This window comes from Protopterus annectens, chromosome 2.part1 (assembly GCF_019279795.1).
Source record: "Protopterus annectens isolate FY-2018-M chromosome 2.part1, PAN1.0, whole genome shotgun sequence".
NCBI classification, from domain to species: domain Eukaryota; kingdom Metazoa; phylum Chordata; order Ceratodontiformes; family Protopteridae; genus Protopterus; species Protopterus annectens.
This window is the reverse complement of record NC_056729.1, coordinates 1495557803-1495572166: the sequence shown is the minus strand read 5'-3', so window position 1 is coordinate 1495572166 and position 14364 is coordinate 1495557803. Positions and strand designations below refer to the sequence as shown.

At 39.8% G+C, this 14364-nt stretch overlaps 1 protein-coding gene across 6 annotated transcripts in view; it reads left to right on the top strand.

Annotated features, from left to right (window-relative positions):
- The window catches only part of TP73 (tumor protein p73), a 1605115-nt gene that overhangs the window by 1410679 nt on the left and 180072 nt on the right, over positions 1-14364 (top strand). For all 6 annotated transcript variants that reach the window (XM_044062957.1, XM_044062958.1, XM_044062960.1 and 3 more), the window contains one exon: positions 315-430. In XM_044062957.1, the coding sequence (XP_043918892.1) occupies positions 315-430 (116 nt within the window). The remainder of the gene's footprint in view (positions 1-314; positions 431-14364) is intronic.

Sequence of the window (14364 nt, the reverse complement as noted above, 5' to 3'; positions counted from 1 at the left end):
AATGAAGCCACAGTTCACTCACATATTTTGACATATATTTATATTTCCACTGAATTTTTCATTATTGTATATACAGAACTCTTGAACTGTGTATTTAGCACTTTCTCTTAGATACATACAGACATATGCCTTGCTTCCATATGACTAATTGCATTGTACCAATAAAATCAAGTAAATATATTAAATAGCTATGTCGTGAGATCTTAAACCTGTGTCTGAAGGGTTTACATCAGTGACATTTAGAGAAGATACATGCATGAAAGGTAATTTCAACGACTGTCATCAAACTATCAATGTAAATTTTGTCTCCACAGGTCAGTCTGCTCCAGCAAGCCATCTTATCAGAGTAGAAGGGAATAACCTTGCTCAGTATGTGGATGACCCTGTAACTGGGAGACAAAGTGTCATGGTGCCATATGAACCTCCACAGGTAACTACTGTATGGATTTGTGTGTGTGTGAATATACATACATGTGTGTTATCTGGCCTTCATTTGTGTTGTGCACAAACATGGAAATACAATATTGTTCATTCAGAGTTACTTTTTAAAGTGCTTTGTTCACATTCACAGGTATATCATAGTGCCTACTGAGTTTACTGCCATGAAGCATTTGTATCACTGTCATTACTTATTCATGTGAGCTATTTCTAATAAAAGGCTTCATAAATATTTTATTAAAATCATGGTCCAAATAAATTTAGCATATCCCACAGCGATGTCAATTTAGGGATAAAATGAGGTGTGCCCATAGACTTTAATATATGCATCTCTGTAAATGCATGATGGTGTGTCTATGGAACATGTTGTGCTTTCCCCTGGTTGATATCTCTGAGGGTAAAGTTTACTTTTAATACTCAGCATCATGATCTTACCCAAAGTATTATTTGTATTTAGTTATTTATTTATTTTTTAACAAAAGCATCTGCCCAAAACATTTGTCAATAGGGCAAAAAGCTGTTTGGAACTTTGTGCACCACATAGCATGGTGTCAAGGTAAGAAATGATTTTGTTGCAAAAAACGTTGAGTGCTTATTTATTTATTTATTCAGAAAATTAGTGAACTGACCCTTTATAGTCTGTTCTTATCCACAACCCAGTCCACAAGGCAAGAGTAAATGTGATATATATAAGAAAACGAGTATAGTCCATTAACTAGCATTTGGGAGGTAGAAGAAATCCAGACTACCCACAGAAAATCCATGTGGGTACAAGAAGAATATGCAGAGTCCACACATACACTAATCAAAGGTCTGAAATCAACCCCTGACCCCCGAAGCAGAAGATTTAACCAGTCAGACATCAAGCTTCTTGAATTTTTTATGTAGAAAAATCATTAAAGAGATCTTAAGCTGTGCACAGATTTATTAATGATATGAGAAGAATGCTGCGTGACCACAAAAATTATTCAGTCTTACCTGGATAAACATTGGGATGCCAATCACTTTAAGGCAGATTTCCCTGTGTTGACTGTTTCTTCTTCCTTAGACTGAATGATTACCTTTTCAATTACAAGAGTATTCAATCATTTTGGCTATCACTTTCCCCATAGTTACATTATGTTTTGTTTTTCTTTCCTTAAGCTATTTTAACTCCTGCTACATTTTTCTCTTGTCTTCACAAGTACCGGAGATGCCATCCTACCCTGTTTTGATGATAAATCTACTATATGTCATGTTGAGAAGAAGCTGATCTATACAGAGCAGTGATTCTTAGGTTCATAGGTAAATACTAGGCTAACTACCCTGAAGGGACTTTTTAAGCCTAGTCAATAACCTGAAGTCAGACTCAAACCTTGTACCTTGTGCCTATGAGGTGAAGACCTTAACCATTATGTCAAACCCACACCCTTCAGTGCTGACATTCTAGTTTTAAAGGGGAGTACTCTGTATAACTCACTCCCTAATCATTATTCCGAAAGCCACTGTACTGTGGAGCACAGTGGCATAACCATCTCTCTCTCTGTTGGTTCCACATAGCAGTGCCATCACTGCAACTCTTTCAGACCTGCTGGGGAAATGCTCATCTCTCTAACTTGCTTACTGCTCAGTGTTTGCTTAAATGTTGTTACAGAAAGAGGCTTGCATGACTAACCATGAAATTGTTCTCTGTAACTTTATTTGTGAACCTGATTGAAAAGTATAGTCCTTAAATCAGTATTATACTGAAAAATCCTTGGCCAAGATATGACAAAGAGCCAGTATAAAATACACACAAACATAAAACCATATTAAAACAACCATAGGCTACACATCTTATGGCCCATGTGATCACTTCCTTAGTATTGTACCTGTTTTCTATATGTGCCTATATAATCATTCAGCAGGGAGGATGAATTACTGGGGCCAGTCTTAGTTGTTATGAAAGGTTTCTTCCTGCATCTCTGATGGAGAATTAGAACTAAAAGGCCAGGCCTAAGTAGTGCAGACTAAGCTTATCTATATCCAAGAAGCATTATTCTGAGGTTTTTACTATATAAGCTCTGTTTTCCAAAGTAAAAGAAGAGACTTGTTAACTAACATTAGGTTGGGAGGGTGGCCTAATGGTTAAGGTGTTTGCCTTACAAACACAAGGTGCAGGGTTTGAGTCTCACAAGGGATAATTGGCTAGGCTTAAAATGGCTCGCAAGGGCAGTTAGCTTAGTACTAATCTAGGAACCTATGAACCTATAACATGAGTGACACTGCGTAGGAAGCAAATGGATTTTAACAAGAAAAAAAATGGGACAACTTCCTGTCTGCTAGGATGGTCCAATGTCAAGAGTATGGTCTTGCAGGTTTCATGGCTGAAAGAAATAGAAATTAAGATGGAACACGTGGGTGCATGTATCAGGAGCAATAAAATGTTTTTTGAGATACTGGAGAGAAAAGAAGATTAAGTTCTCCATCACCTTCCTACAGTGCATCACTCATTACATCCTGAGCCAGCTATTAACAAACAAGATCTCTTCAGTAAGATGAAGTAAATTCTGAGTATCTTCTGGGGCCAGGCTACAGCACATGTAACCTATAAATTCAGTGTATCAATACAGCCAAAGGGAGAAGCATATAAGCTGAGCTGTGAAACAGTGGAATGTGCATCATTTAAATATAAGACAAAGTTTGTAGCCTCTCTACAAGTGTGAATCATTTAAAAACACACCGTCAGTTCTATGCAAGAAACAGTCACTAGACTGAGCATCTGTTGTGTCAGCTACTTATCAGGCTGAGATAACATCATGATTGAGCTTATTTTGTCCTTTTATTTGATGTATAATTTTGGCTACTGCACTTATTTCTTGTGAGACCAGTCAGACAATGTGAGTTTCATAGCACCTTGGGTATGGGCTTGCCATTCATCAGATGTGGTGAAGAAGCTTGTAGTTATTGCATGCCTGCCTGCAGTGCTATTTGAGTCTCTAAATATACTATATTAAATCTTATGCTTAATAACACACAGAAGATAATTCTATGACTTGCTGTACCTGTTTGGGGCAGTTCCATTTTGTGGGCCATATATAATGACTGGATTTAAAGAATATGTTGGTGCAGCACTTGGTCAGGTGGTTTAGTGCCAGAGCTGCTAATAGTTTAAAAAGGTACAAGGATATACAAATTCAAACTGAGAGGTACTGAAAAAGGACTGGGTTAGAACTCCTAGTGTAGCTGGGGCCCTAGATTTCAGTTGTGCATCATTGTATTAAGGTAGCGCCTCCCACTACAACCAATTTTGCAACTCACTAGTGACCAGCTGATGCAAGAACTTTCCAAAAGGACTGCTGGTTGCATGGGTGCCCAATGTGGGATGCAGATACATCAGGGCTCCTTCTGGCTTGGCTATGCTTTGTTGAGATACCTGCTTTGAATAGCACTGAATGCAGGAAATTAGCTTAATAGGGTCTATATTATATCATCAAACGCTTAAAAAAGCGAACAATGAATAATCGACCCCATGTAAGCAAAAGCTTACAATCTCAAAAGCTCAGAACAGTGATTTTTTCCAAGGGAAAAAAAATCGCTGTTCCAAAAATAAAAAAAAAAAAATTAAAAATTGAAAGAATACATTAAGTGGGGCGCTTCACCCCCCAAACCCCCCTACTTAAATATACCAACTCTGAGATTGTGCTACAGTGCTGAAAATGTCAAAGTAATGGAAGCAGCCAAGCAAATTCTTTCCCTGGGAAAGAATTCGTTTAAAAGCCGCGTCACTATTTTGCCTTTTCGTTGTTTTAAGTTCGACCAAAATGCATTCGATAGAATGCATCTTCGGTCATCTAATAGGAACCCGCTTGATAGGCAATATGTGTGGTTAACTGTAACTGCCCTGTAAATTCACATTGTTTGGTGTTAATGCAAGTGTGATGATGTGAGGTAGTGCCAGCTATGCCAGGAGGAGTAGGGCAGTAGGTGTGTAACATATGCCAGCATAGCTAGCTGGAGTTTTATAAAGAATTATATGTCATTTGTATATCAAACTAATTTGTAGAGATGTTGAAAAATGTATTTGTAAAGCTGCTTGTGTTAAAAATGTGCCAACAGTGGGTCCTGCTGGACAGAAAAGAAGTACACCTGTATGTCAGACTGTATTGTAACTGTTAAAATTAATATACTGTAACAGAGGATACTGGAAGAGAAGATGTTAATCTCAGTCCAGCTAACTTTGAAAAATAGTCTGAAATTAAATTACCTGTATTAGGCCATAAAGACGGTATCTTACAGTTCTGACTGCAGCCAGAGACCAAATGTCTGTGATAAGCCTGGCTTAGTAGCTCTGTAGGAAGAGTGGAAGTGTTAAAATTGTTTTACAGCTTCCAGGTGCTGTAACACATCTTAGCAAGCTCTATGTGCATTTATTATGGCACATATGTGCAAGATCCTGGCTCACATTTCTAGTAAAGAGAGTAGTGTAGGAAACAGAGTCAGGTGACCAGATGTGATCTCATTCTATAGTGAGCACTGAAATGATATTTAGGTATTATTGAGAGATGTCACTTGTCTCTCAGCAGTCTGTTTGTGAAACCTGACAAAGAAGGACCACTCACCCACACCATCTTGGCTTGCTCTAGTATGTGAACTAGGGGACAGTAATTCTTTAGATCAGTCAGGAAAATATAGTGAGATTAGTTGAGTATTATTTTTCTTTATCTGTTTTAACCTTTCCATCTGTGTTATTTTAATATTTCCTGTAACTGAAACTCTGGTGTTTACTGCAAGTAGATATTTACTATTTTCATGTTCTTTTATTATTTATTATTAAATATATTTAAATTTTTCATTGTGGCTGGTCTTTTAGAGAATATTTTAACCTTTAAGAGTACTTATATTTACTTGATGACACTGTGGCCACTCCTGAAAGCCTTGCTGTTTGGTCAACATTACCAACATTACCATTGGCATTAGTATTAATTTCACTCAGTATAATTTGGTACCCTGGTAAGAACCTTAGAGTACCTCGCTTTGTGGATGTTCTGGTGGCAGTGTATCTAACTTATAGACTGGGCAAAGGTGGTAGAGCTAGTAAAGCCATGCCAGCCTTTTCCAGGTGTGTGTGTGTGTGTGTGCGTGTGTGTGTGTGTGTAAACACCAAAGCTCAAAGAGAGTGCATGTGTTAGCTACTTTGAACAGGGGCACTGAGAGCACTGATTTCATACAGAGGGTGATGGAGGGCTAGGCTTGGAACACGTGGCTAAGGACTTAACTCTATAGCTGTTCAGTGGGGAGTTTTATTTGGGGCCTGGAGAGAGAGAGAGAGGGAAACCCAGCCCCAGGATGGGAGTGTGTTCCCTGTCTGCTCTTTAGGGAAATTCTGCTTGGTGGAGAGAGCTGCATCTGGAAACACTGTAGTTCAAACGTGTTAATGGAGATCTCCATTCAGTGCGGAAAGGGAAGATTTCCCTTTACTGCACTGTAGTGCGGTCTCGGAGTTGGTATATTAAAGAGCGGGTGATGTTCATAGGTTCATAGATTAGTACTAAGCTAACTGCCCTTGTGAGCCATTTTAAGCCTAGCCAATTATCCCTTGTGAGACTCAAACCCTGCAGCTTGTGTTTGTAAGGCAAACATCTTAACCATTAGGCCACCTGGGGGGTGCAGGAGTACTTGCACCCTGCTTACAACCTTTACGTAGTTTTTCTATATTTTTTTTTTTTTTTTTGTCATTTTTGAAATTTTAAAAGTTCAAACATATGGGTTCGACCATATAGCATTCGAACTTTTAAAGTTTCAGTAACGTAATATGAACCCACAGCAAGTCTCAGGCTACACCAGCTATATTTTTCCCAATTCAGTAGAATTTATGGCATTTTAGAATTTTGTGCTGTGTTTTAGAGAAAGTGTATTCATGAGGAAAAACATGAAGTGTTAACTTCAGTAAATAGTGCAGGTACAGCTGTGACATACCAGTCACAATCAAGTATTCCAAACCTGTTTGATCAAAGTCAGGAAATGAATAGAACTTTTAAAACATTTGTTTTCTGTGGAGACAATTCACCCCTTCCTCAACCATGAAAGAGGAGGTCATCTTTATTATAACTTAATTCCAAGGTTACCATATCTCAGGGAAAGTAACAGTTTTAAAAATTTTGAAAATAATATTCAGCCATCTTGTCCTTATCAAATGGATTTGACCAACTCGTAATTGGTGAGATGTTTAAAAAAACTGTACATACAAGAGTCTTGGTTTTTCAGGAGATACTTATTAATACAAAACCTCCTTTCTGATCTGTTTTTTAAACAAATGTTATCCATCATTAAACTGTTACTGTTATCTTTGTTTCTAGGAATTTCTGGATATTTTCCTCATTGTTGTCATAGATAGGTGAGATATTCATGTCAGGGCAGTCACTTAGTAGGCCTCTTTGAGGAGAATTGGTCTGCTGTTTGCCATTTTCCACTGGGTTAACTTCACATATTATCTGGCTTTCTAGCTTCACAGTCTGGATGCTGAAACGTGATGATGTCTTTATTGTATTTATTTGTTTGTTTTTTTGATTTTTAACTGGGTAGGTGGACTGGCCAAAAGCCCCTTTTCAGCAAAGAGCAAGGCTCACAAAAGACTATTGTAAGAAAAACTGTCTCACCATCAAAGACCATAAGGCAACGCACATCCAGTCCAAATATCTTAGTCATGGAGACTCTTTAGTGAGACACACAGATGTCCCCCTCATCAGGCTGAACAAGGAGAAAGTCATGGTCAGCTGTCTTTCTGGTGCCAGAATTCATCAGATCGCACAGGCACCCAAGTTTGTCAACAAGTACTGTTATGATTCAGTCATAGGACATGTTGGTGTGAACCACTTGAGACGTACCATCCTGGACTACATGAGGAGAGATGTGATTGAGCTCTCTGATTATGTGTCACAGTCAGGTATGTCCCTAGCCTTAAGCAGCGTATTACCCTTGCCTAGGATGATACCACAAGGTAAACAGAAAATCATTGACTTCAATAATTGGCTTAGTTTCTGGTATCATTCTAAGGGGATCCAGTTTCTGTCAGCCTGGGATGACATGATCAGTAGACCTCAATGCTTTTCCAGAGATGATCTTCATCTGTTACCCCAGAGATTTTTGGCTACTAGCAAAGGCTCTTGCCACCCCCATAGTGCCTTTTTTAGGCAATGTCACAAGGACAAAATTCCTGATGTAAAAATTTCACCAAAAAAAACAACCCCAAGATTATGCTGCTAAATGCTAAGAGTCACTGGAAGCAGTCCTCACCTTGGAAGATGCTGACATCTGTGCAGTCACAGAGACCTGGTTAAAGGCAGTGGAGTGCACCACAGCCATACCAGGTTACACCTCCTACCACTCGTTCAGACCACAAACGGAAGGCATGAAAACTAAAGGATGTGGTGTATGAATATTCATTAAAGATAAATACGCCTCCTGATTGGTTAAACAGTATGATTCTCTGGAGATACTTCAGGTGCAACTAACTGCTGATAGGACACCTATTCAAGTTATTGCAGGCTACAGGACCCCCTCCATAAATCAAGACACCCACTCAGCCTACTTGGACCTATTGGAATCCATCAAGATACATCCAAACACCGTGGTTCTGGGTGATTTTAATTATCCATCCATTGTCTGGGTAAATTACTCATGCTCAAACTCACTTGCCCAAAGGTTCCTTGAGTTCATTAACTTGAATGCCCTGGATCAGCTGGTGGACACCCCAACTAGGGGTGCAAACATCTTGGATCTGGTGCTTACCAATATGGGGGAACCACTGTAGCACCCCCACTGTGAGGTCTTCCCTTGTCAGATATGACCACAAATCAGTCTAATTTGAAATAACTATCACATCGGACCCCCCCCCCGCCCCCCCAGCAGCAACTAAACTAAAAAAAACTTCTTTCAAAGCAGATTGTATCCTTCTAAGGAATGGTATAAATAGCTTCACTGCACCTCCCCCTCAGATGTAACTGGCAACTTTGCCGAGTCCTACACCAATGTTTTTTACAAACACCTGTATAACTGCCTTGACATGGCCATACCTGATAAGACCAAAACAAGCTCATCACCTGCCTGTTGGACAACTGCCATTAACAGGCTTTACAATAAGAGGAAGAAATTGTCCAAAAGTAAGAGGGAGCATGCCCTAAACTGAAAACACTCCCTTCTCAGGTTAAACAAGCAAATAAAACTTCTTGTGAAGTCCATCAAAGCAAACTACGAATCCAAATTAGCTTCCTCAACTAAGGAGAACCATAAGGAGTTCTTTAGTTACATCCATAGCCTAAAAGGAAAGACATAGATTTGCACCAAACTGGTAGTTAATGACACCACATACACTGAGCCTGTAGACATGGCAAACCTGTTAGCCAACAGGTTCTGTGAAAACTTCACTCCCCTGTCCCCACCACACATACTCCATGACATTCCTTCACGAGTCCCCCACCCTGTATCTTTAGAAAGCAGGTCATAAATGCCGTCTGTAAGGCCAAAAACACAGGATCTGTGGGGCCTGATAACATCCCAGGCTGCGCCCTACATGGGCTCCAAGAATTAGCAACACCATTGGGTACTCTTTTCACTCATAGTCTAAGCACCAGCTTTGTCCCAGATGAATGGAAAATGGCTGCCGTTATTCACTTCACAGGGGTGGTGCTTCCACTGACCTTGGGGAACTATAGACCTATTAGCCTTATTTGCAAGCCCATGGAGCAAATCATTATGGACCTTATCAACAAAGATATAGGTAGTCTCCTAACACTTGACCCTACTTAGTTTGGATTTATCAAAGGAAGATCATGTTATACCTGGTGGAATTCTTCGAGACAGTCACTAGAGCCCTGGACGAGGGGGGAAAAACATGCATACAGCATACCTGGACTTGGCCAAGGCTTTTGACGCTTTTGACCCTATTCCCTACTCAGGCGTTATTGACAAACTCACTCAGGTAAGTATCAACCCTTATATCATTGGGGGGGGGGTCTCTAACTGGCTTACAGATAGAATCCATACAGTCAAAATAGGGGCATCCACCTCTAACAGCAGATCTGTAATCAGTGGTGTTCTGCAGGGATCAGTCCTGGGACCTCTACTGTTTGGAATCTATTTCTCCAAAGTACAAGCAAAAACTAAAGGTCTGTGGCTGACAAAGTTTGCTGACAATTGCAAATTGGTAGCAGTCATAGAATCCCCAAACGATGTCAACATCCTACAAGAGGGTCTTACTCAAACAAATGATTGGTGCCAAAGTCATGGCCTTAAACGCAGTGCAAAAAAATGTATTATCATCCTTTTCAGTAAGAGCGATGTTCCTGCTAAATACCACATCAATAGAAACACCCTAAGCATGCACTCAGTGGTGAGAGACCTGGGCACACAGGTTGACAGCAATCTTACCTTGTCCATGTCTCCACAGTGGTAAGAAGTGTATTATGTATTGCTTATCTCATAAGTAAGAGCACTGGCTCCAGAAAAAAAAAAGTTATACCCTCCCTGTACTCTTCATCAGGCCAGTAATTGAGTACAATACCCCTTTTGGTATGTACCTTTCCAGGCACCTGCAGCAATTAGAGAGACAGCAAAAGTTCCTCACAAGGAAAATCAAGGTATTCAGCATCTGTCCTATATGGATCATCTCAAATCACTGTCACTTTACTCCGTTTCATACAGACTACTCAGAGGCAATCTCTGCCCTGCATATAAGGCAATTTCTGACTCTGCTTTATTGGAAATACTACATATCCGTAAGTCCAATGGCTGATGGGTTACTCATTCTAAAACCTTAACCTGGGATGTGACATTAATAGAACCTGCTGGAGGGACAGTTTGTCTCCCAGAGGTTACCACACCTGTGGAGCAGACTCCCAATTCATGTCAAGCAGAGCACCTCTTTGTCCCTCTTCAAGCACAATCTGGACAATTGGATGGGTAACTGTAAATTCACCACGGGGGTTCCACCTGTGTCTCTCTTGGACAGAGTAGTAGGTGCTGATCATGGAAACAAGGGCAGAACTTGCCTAGGCTTGTAAGGGCCCTAGGGCCATTAGTCTAGTAACTTCCTATGATCCTATTATCCTATGAAAAACATATAAAAGCAATACAAGAAATATACATAAAAATATAGGAATTACACTTTTAAATGCAGTGTGGGAGTTGTCTCCTTTGGCTGAAGTTAGATGCATTATAGGTACAGTATTTTCCTACTTCCCTCCACACTGGAAACCTGGGATTTCTTTTGTCTTAAATCTGGAAATCTTCTCCAGTGTGTGTGTGTGTGTGTGTGTGTGTGTGTGTGTGTGTGTGTGTGTGTGCGCGTGCGTGCGTGCGCGTGTGTTGGAGTTTTGCATTATTCAGAAAGAACAGAAATATATAGTCAGGAATTGTGGCTACTGCAATGAGTTACTGTTCAGGCTGTGGACAACATGGTTATGTTTAGCTCTGATTTTAAGTAATATCAGCATGCTTTGAGGCTAGAGCAAACAGAGTTGCACATATTGTGCCTCCAGGAGAGCATACAGTGAATTCTGAGACCTCCTGATTAATGGCTAGGTATTACCAATACTGCTATTCAGCTTAAGGTGCTTATACTAGTGTGGAGGTAGCAGTCGTGAAGAATGGGTCATGTCTCTGGATATATACTAAAAAAATATTTGATACAGACTTTTCAAGATGGCTGCACACTGATTAACAGCTTAACTTCAGCTCTTGCAGTGTGAAAAATACAAACCGAAAGACAAGGGTAAGGAACTCTGTTGCTTTTAGTAATTTCAGTTATTGACTTAGTAAATGCACTGCCTGGATGCCAGCAAAGAAGAAACTAAGACAACCTGAAAGAAAATCAGCTAGAAAAAGTGAAAAGAAAACAATGGCTTGAAAGAATCCTGCAGCTGTTCAGCAAAAAGCAGTTCAAGCTCCAGCTTTGGTACTTGACATTGCTGCTAGTAATCTAGAGGAAAAAAATAAGTTAAATGTGCTCAGAGCTGATTAAAATAAACAAAACACTGAAGGAGTATATCAACTCAAATAACAAAAGGCTGGAAAATGGAAGAAGCTTTAAACAGATATTCAGAAGAGCTGAGAAAACTGTAAAAATCAGAAGTTGAAATGAAGAATAAACTAGCTGAGTATGAGACTGTCCAAGAAGAGATGTTTCAAAAGTGATAGAATCAGAGAACAGTGAATGCAGGGAAAATTTGAGATTCTCTGCTATACCAGAGACAAAAGAAGGATCAGGTTGTATTAATTTCGTGAAGGTACAAATAAGCAACTGGACTGGTATTTCGCAGTGGGGACCGTTAACTGAAAGGGCACTCCATTTGTATGCTCCAGATCACACAGGAGAAAACAGGCAAGACCTGTATTAGTAAAGATGCAAACCTACCAGCAATAAAAGTTGATCGAAACAAAACTGTGGCAAAATGGCAAAGTCTTAACAGTCAGTAGAGTGTATGTAGAAAATGATAATTCACTGTACAACAGGCAGAAGAGAAACAAATTTATTCCAGCAATAAACGAATGTCTACAGGCAGATGTGAGATTCAAGCTGCCATATCCAGCTATTTTCCAAATATTTTTTTTTCTGGACGATAAAAGTCATTTCTTGATGCATAACAGTCTCATTATTCTAATAATAAAGCACACTGAGAGACTTTGCCAGTGAAACCTTTTACATTGTTCCAAAGGAAAAGGCTTGACAGATAGAGAAAACTACAGGAAATGAACTAGAAGAATTGGGAGAACCTTGGAATTGAACCAGATTCTGGACTTGGGAGATGGAGACGAACAGGAAGAAGACCAGGAACACAGAAATTAGTGAAAAAAAATGTGAAATTGCAAAGCAACAATTGCATTTGTGAAATACGGTTTACCTTTATATAGTTGCAAATCATATTGTCGATCGTCATGTTGTGCGAACCAAAATGACGAATTCTGCATGTCTAACATCACCGAAGTTCAAAACTCAGCAAATCAAACAGCGGATTCACTGAGTTTCAAACTAGAATGTCAAACACACAATGTAATGCAGGGGGCAAGTCCCCCTGCACCACCCCATGTGGGGGGGCTGTGCCCCCCACACCCCCCTACTTTAATTTTCTAACCCCGAAATTGCACTACAGTGGCAAAAGGGTCCATTTCCCGATCCCCACTATAGTGCAATCCGCACCCAAAATGCCAAATCTGCAGTGAGCGAATGTTATTGTACATTTGCTCATTGCACATTCGAAGCATTTTTTTTCGACTTTTAAAAATCTTAAGTCCTTTCAAACGTTTGGCATTCTCACATGTGCAGTATGCACATATAAAGGTAAACTGTGAAATACAGCTGTATAAGAAAAAGTGGAAAGAGTGGACTCTTGTTGACTTTGTTAAACTTGTGGAGCACTGAAAGGCACTTGCCTCACTTCATGTCATTAATGTATGAAAAGACATTAAGTGGAGATGAAGAGGAAGGAAAAAGGTAGCTGTAAGTAAAACAATATATGTTTTAACAGTATTTCAATGTTCTTGAGTATTTTATTAACTTAACTAAGGTTCTTCACCTTAGCCCTGGTAGTAAGACTTGTTGCAATGGGGTGATGACAGAGCCTTTTCAATTTGTAGACCATATCATGGAAAGGTTTCCCACCCTTATCTTACCTGTTAAACTTTATACTGGAATTCCTAATATAGTGGGTCAAGAAGGGTTTTTTGGTGAGACTGGGGACTGAAGAAGGAGCTCCGGTCCAAGTTAGTGGCTTATGTCTATGATTTTTTTTTTTTTACTCATTGATATTTCAGTCAGCATGATTGAATGGCTTCCTAGAAATCAGTTCCCAGTGCTACCTGCTGCCTATGAAGGCAGATATGGAGCAGTCTGATTAGGATAGGAGAACAAAAGATTCAGATGTTTTGGGCTTACAATATGCAGTAGTAGGGCAGAGGTGGTTAATAACCATCTAAGTGTGCTCCACATTCTTAGTGGTGCACATCTCAGATGACCTAAGCTGGGCAGCAAACACCTCCAGCCTTGTAAAGAGAGCCCAACAATGTCCCCACTTTCTCTGGAGACTATGCAAAGCAAACCTCCCCTCCCAATATACTCACGACGTTCTACAAGGCCACGATTCAAAGCATACTGACTAACAACATCACAGTCTGGTATGGAAACTGCTCATATGCAGATCGCAAGGCACTAGAGAAGAAAAATCACAAGATCAAAACTCCAGTCCTTACAGGACCTTTACTCTTGCAGATGCTATGGCAGGGCCATGAAAATGATAAGGGACAAGTATCATCCCACACATGGACTGTTCCACCGCCTGTCTTCAGGGAAACAATACTGAAGCATCAGGTTTAGAACATCAAGATTCAGGAATAGTTTTTTTCCACAAGCGATCAGACCATTGAACAACTAACTTTAACGATGTCAACACTCCCTCAGTTTGTGAGAACATCATAAGTGCAATATGATTGTCTTTGCTGTCGGAGAATTAAATTATTCTATTTGCCAAGTTATGCAGTCTGAACTAAATTATTACTTGCACAAGTATGGGAACTGTGAATTATGCTATACTGCTATCCTATCTTAAAAATGATGGCGGGTAAGTTATCTATGTGTGTATGAGTCCACTATAGAATTTTGAAATTCCATAATCCCGACATTCTAAATACCGATGCTAAGAACCTCGAGATTGTGGAATCTCAAAATTAAAAAAAAAAAAAAAACAAGAACACATCAAAAACACATTTTTGCAGGGAGGCAAACCCCCTGCACTGCCCACACCCCCTGCAACTTAAATATACTAACTCCAAGTTGACACTACAGTGAAGAGAACGGTAATGTTCCCGTTCCGTACTGTATGGCGATCTGCATTTGCAGGTTTTGAGATTCCACAATCTCGAGGTTCTGAGCATCAGTATTTGGAACATCGGGATTGTGGAATTTCGAAATTCTAT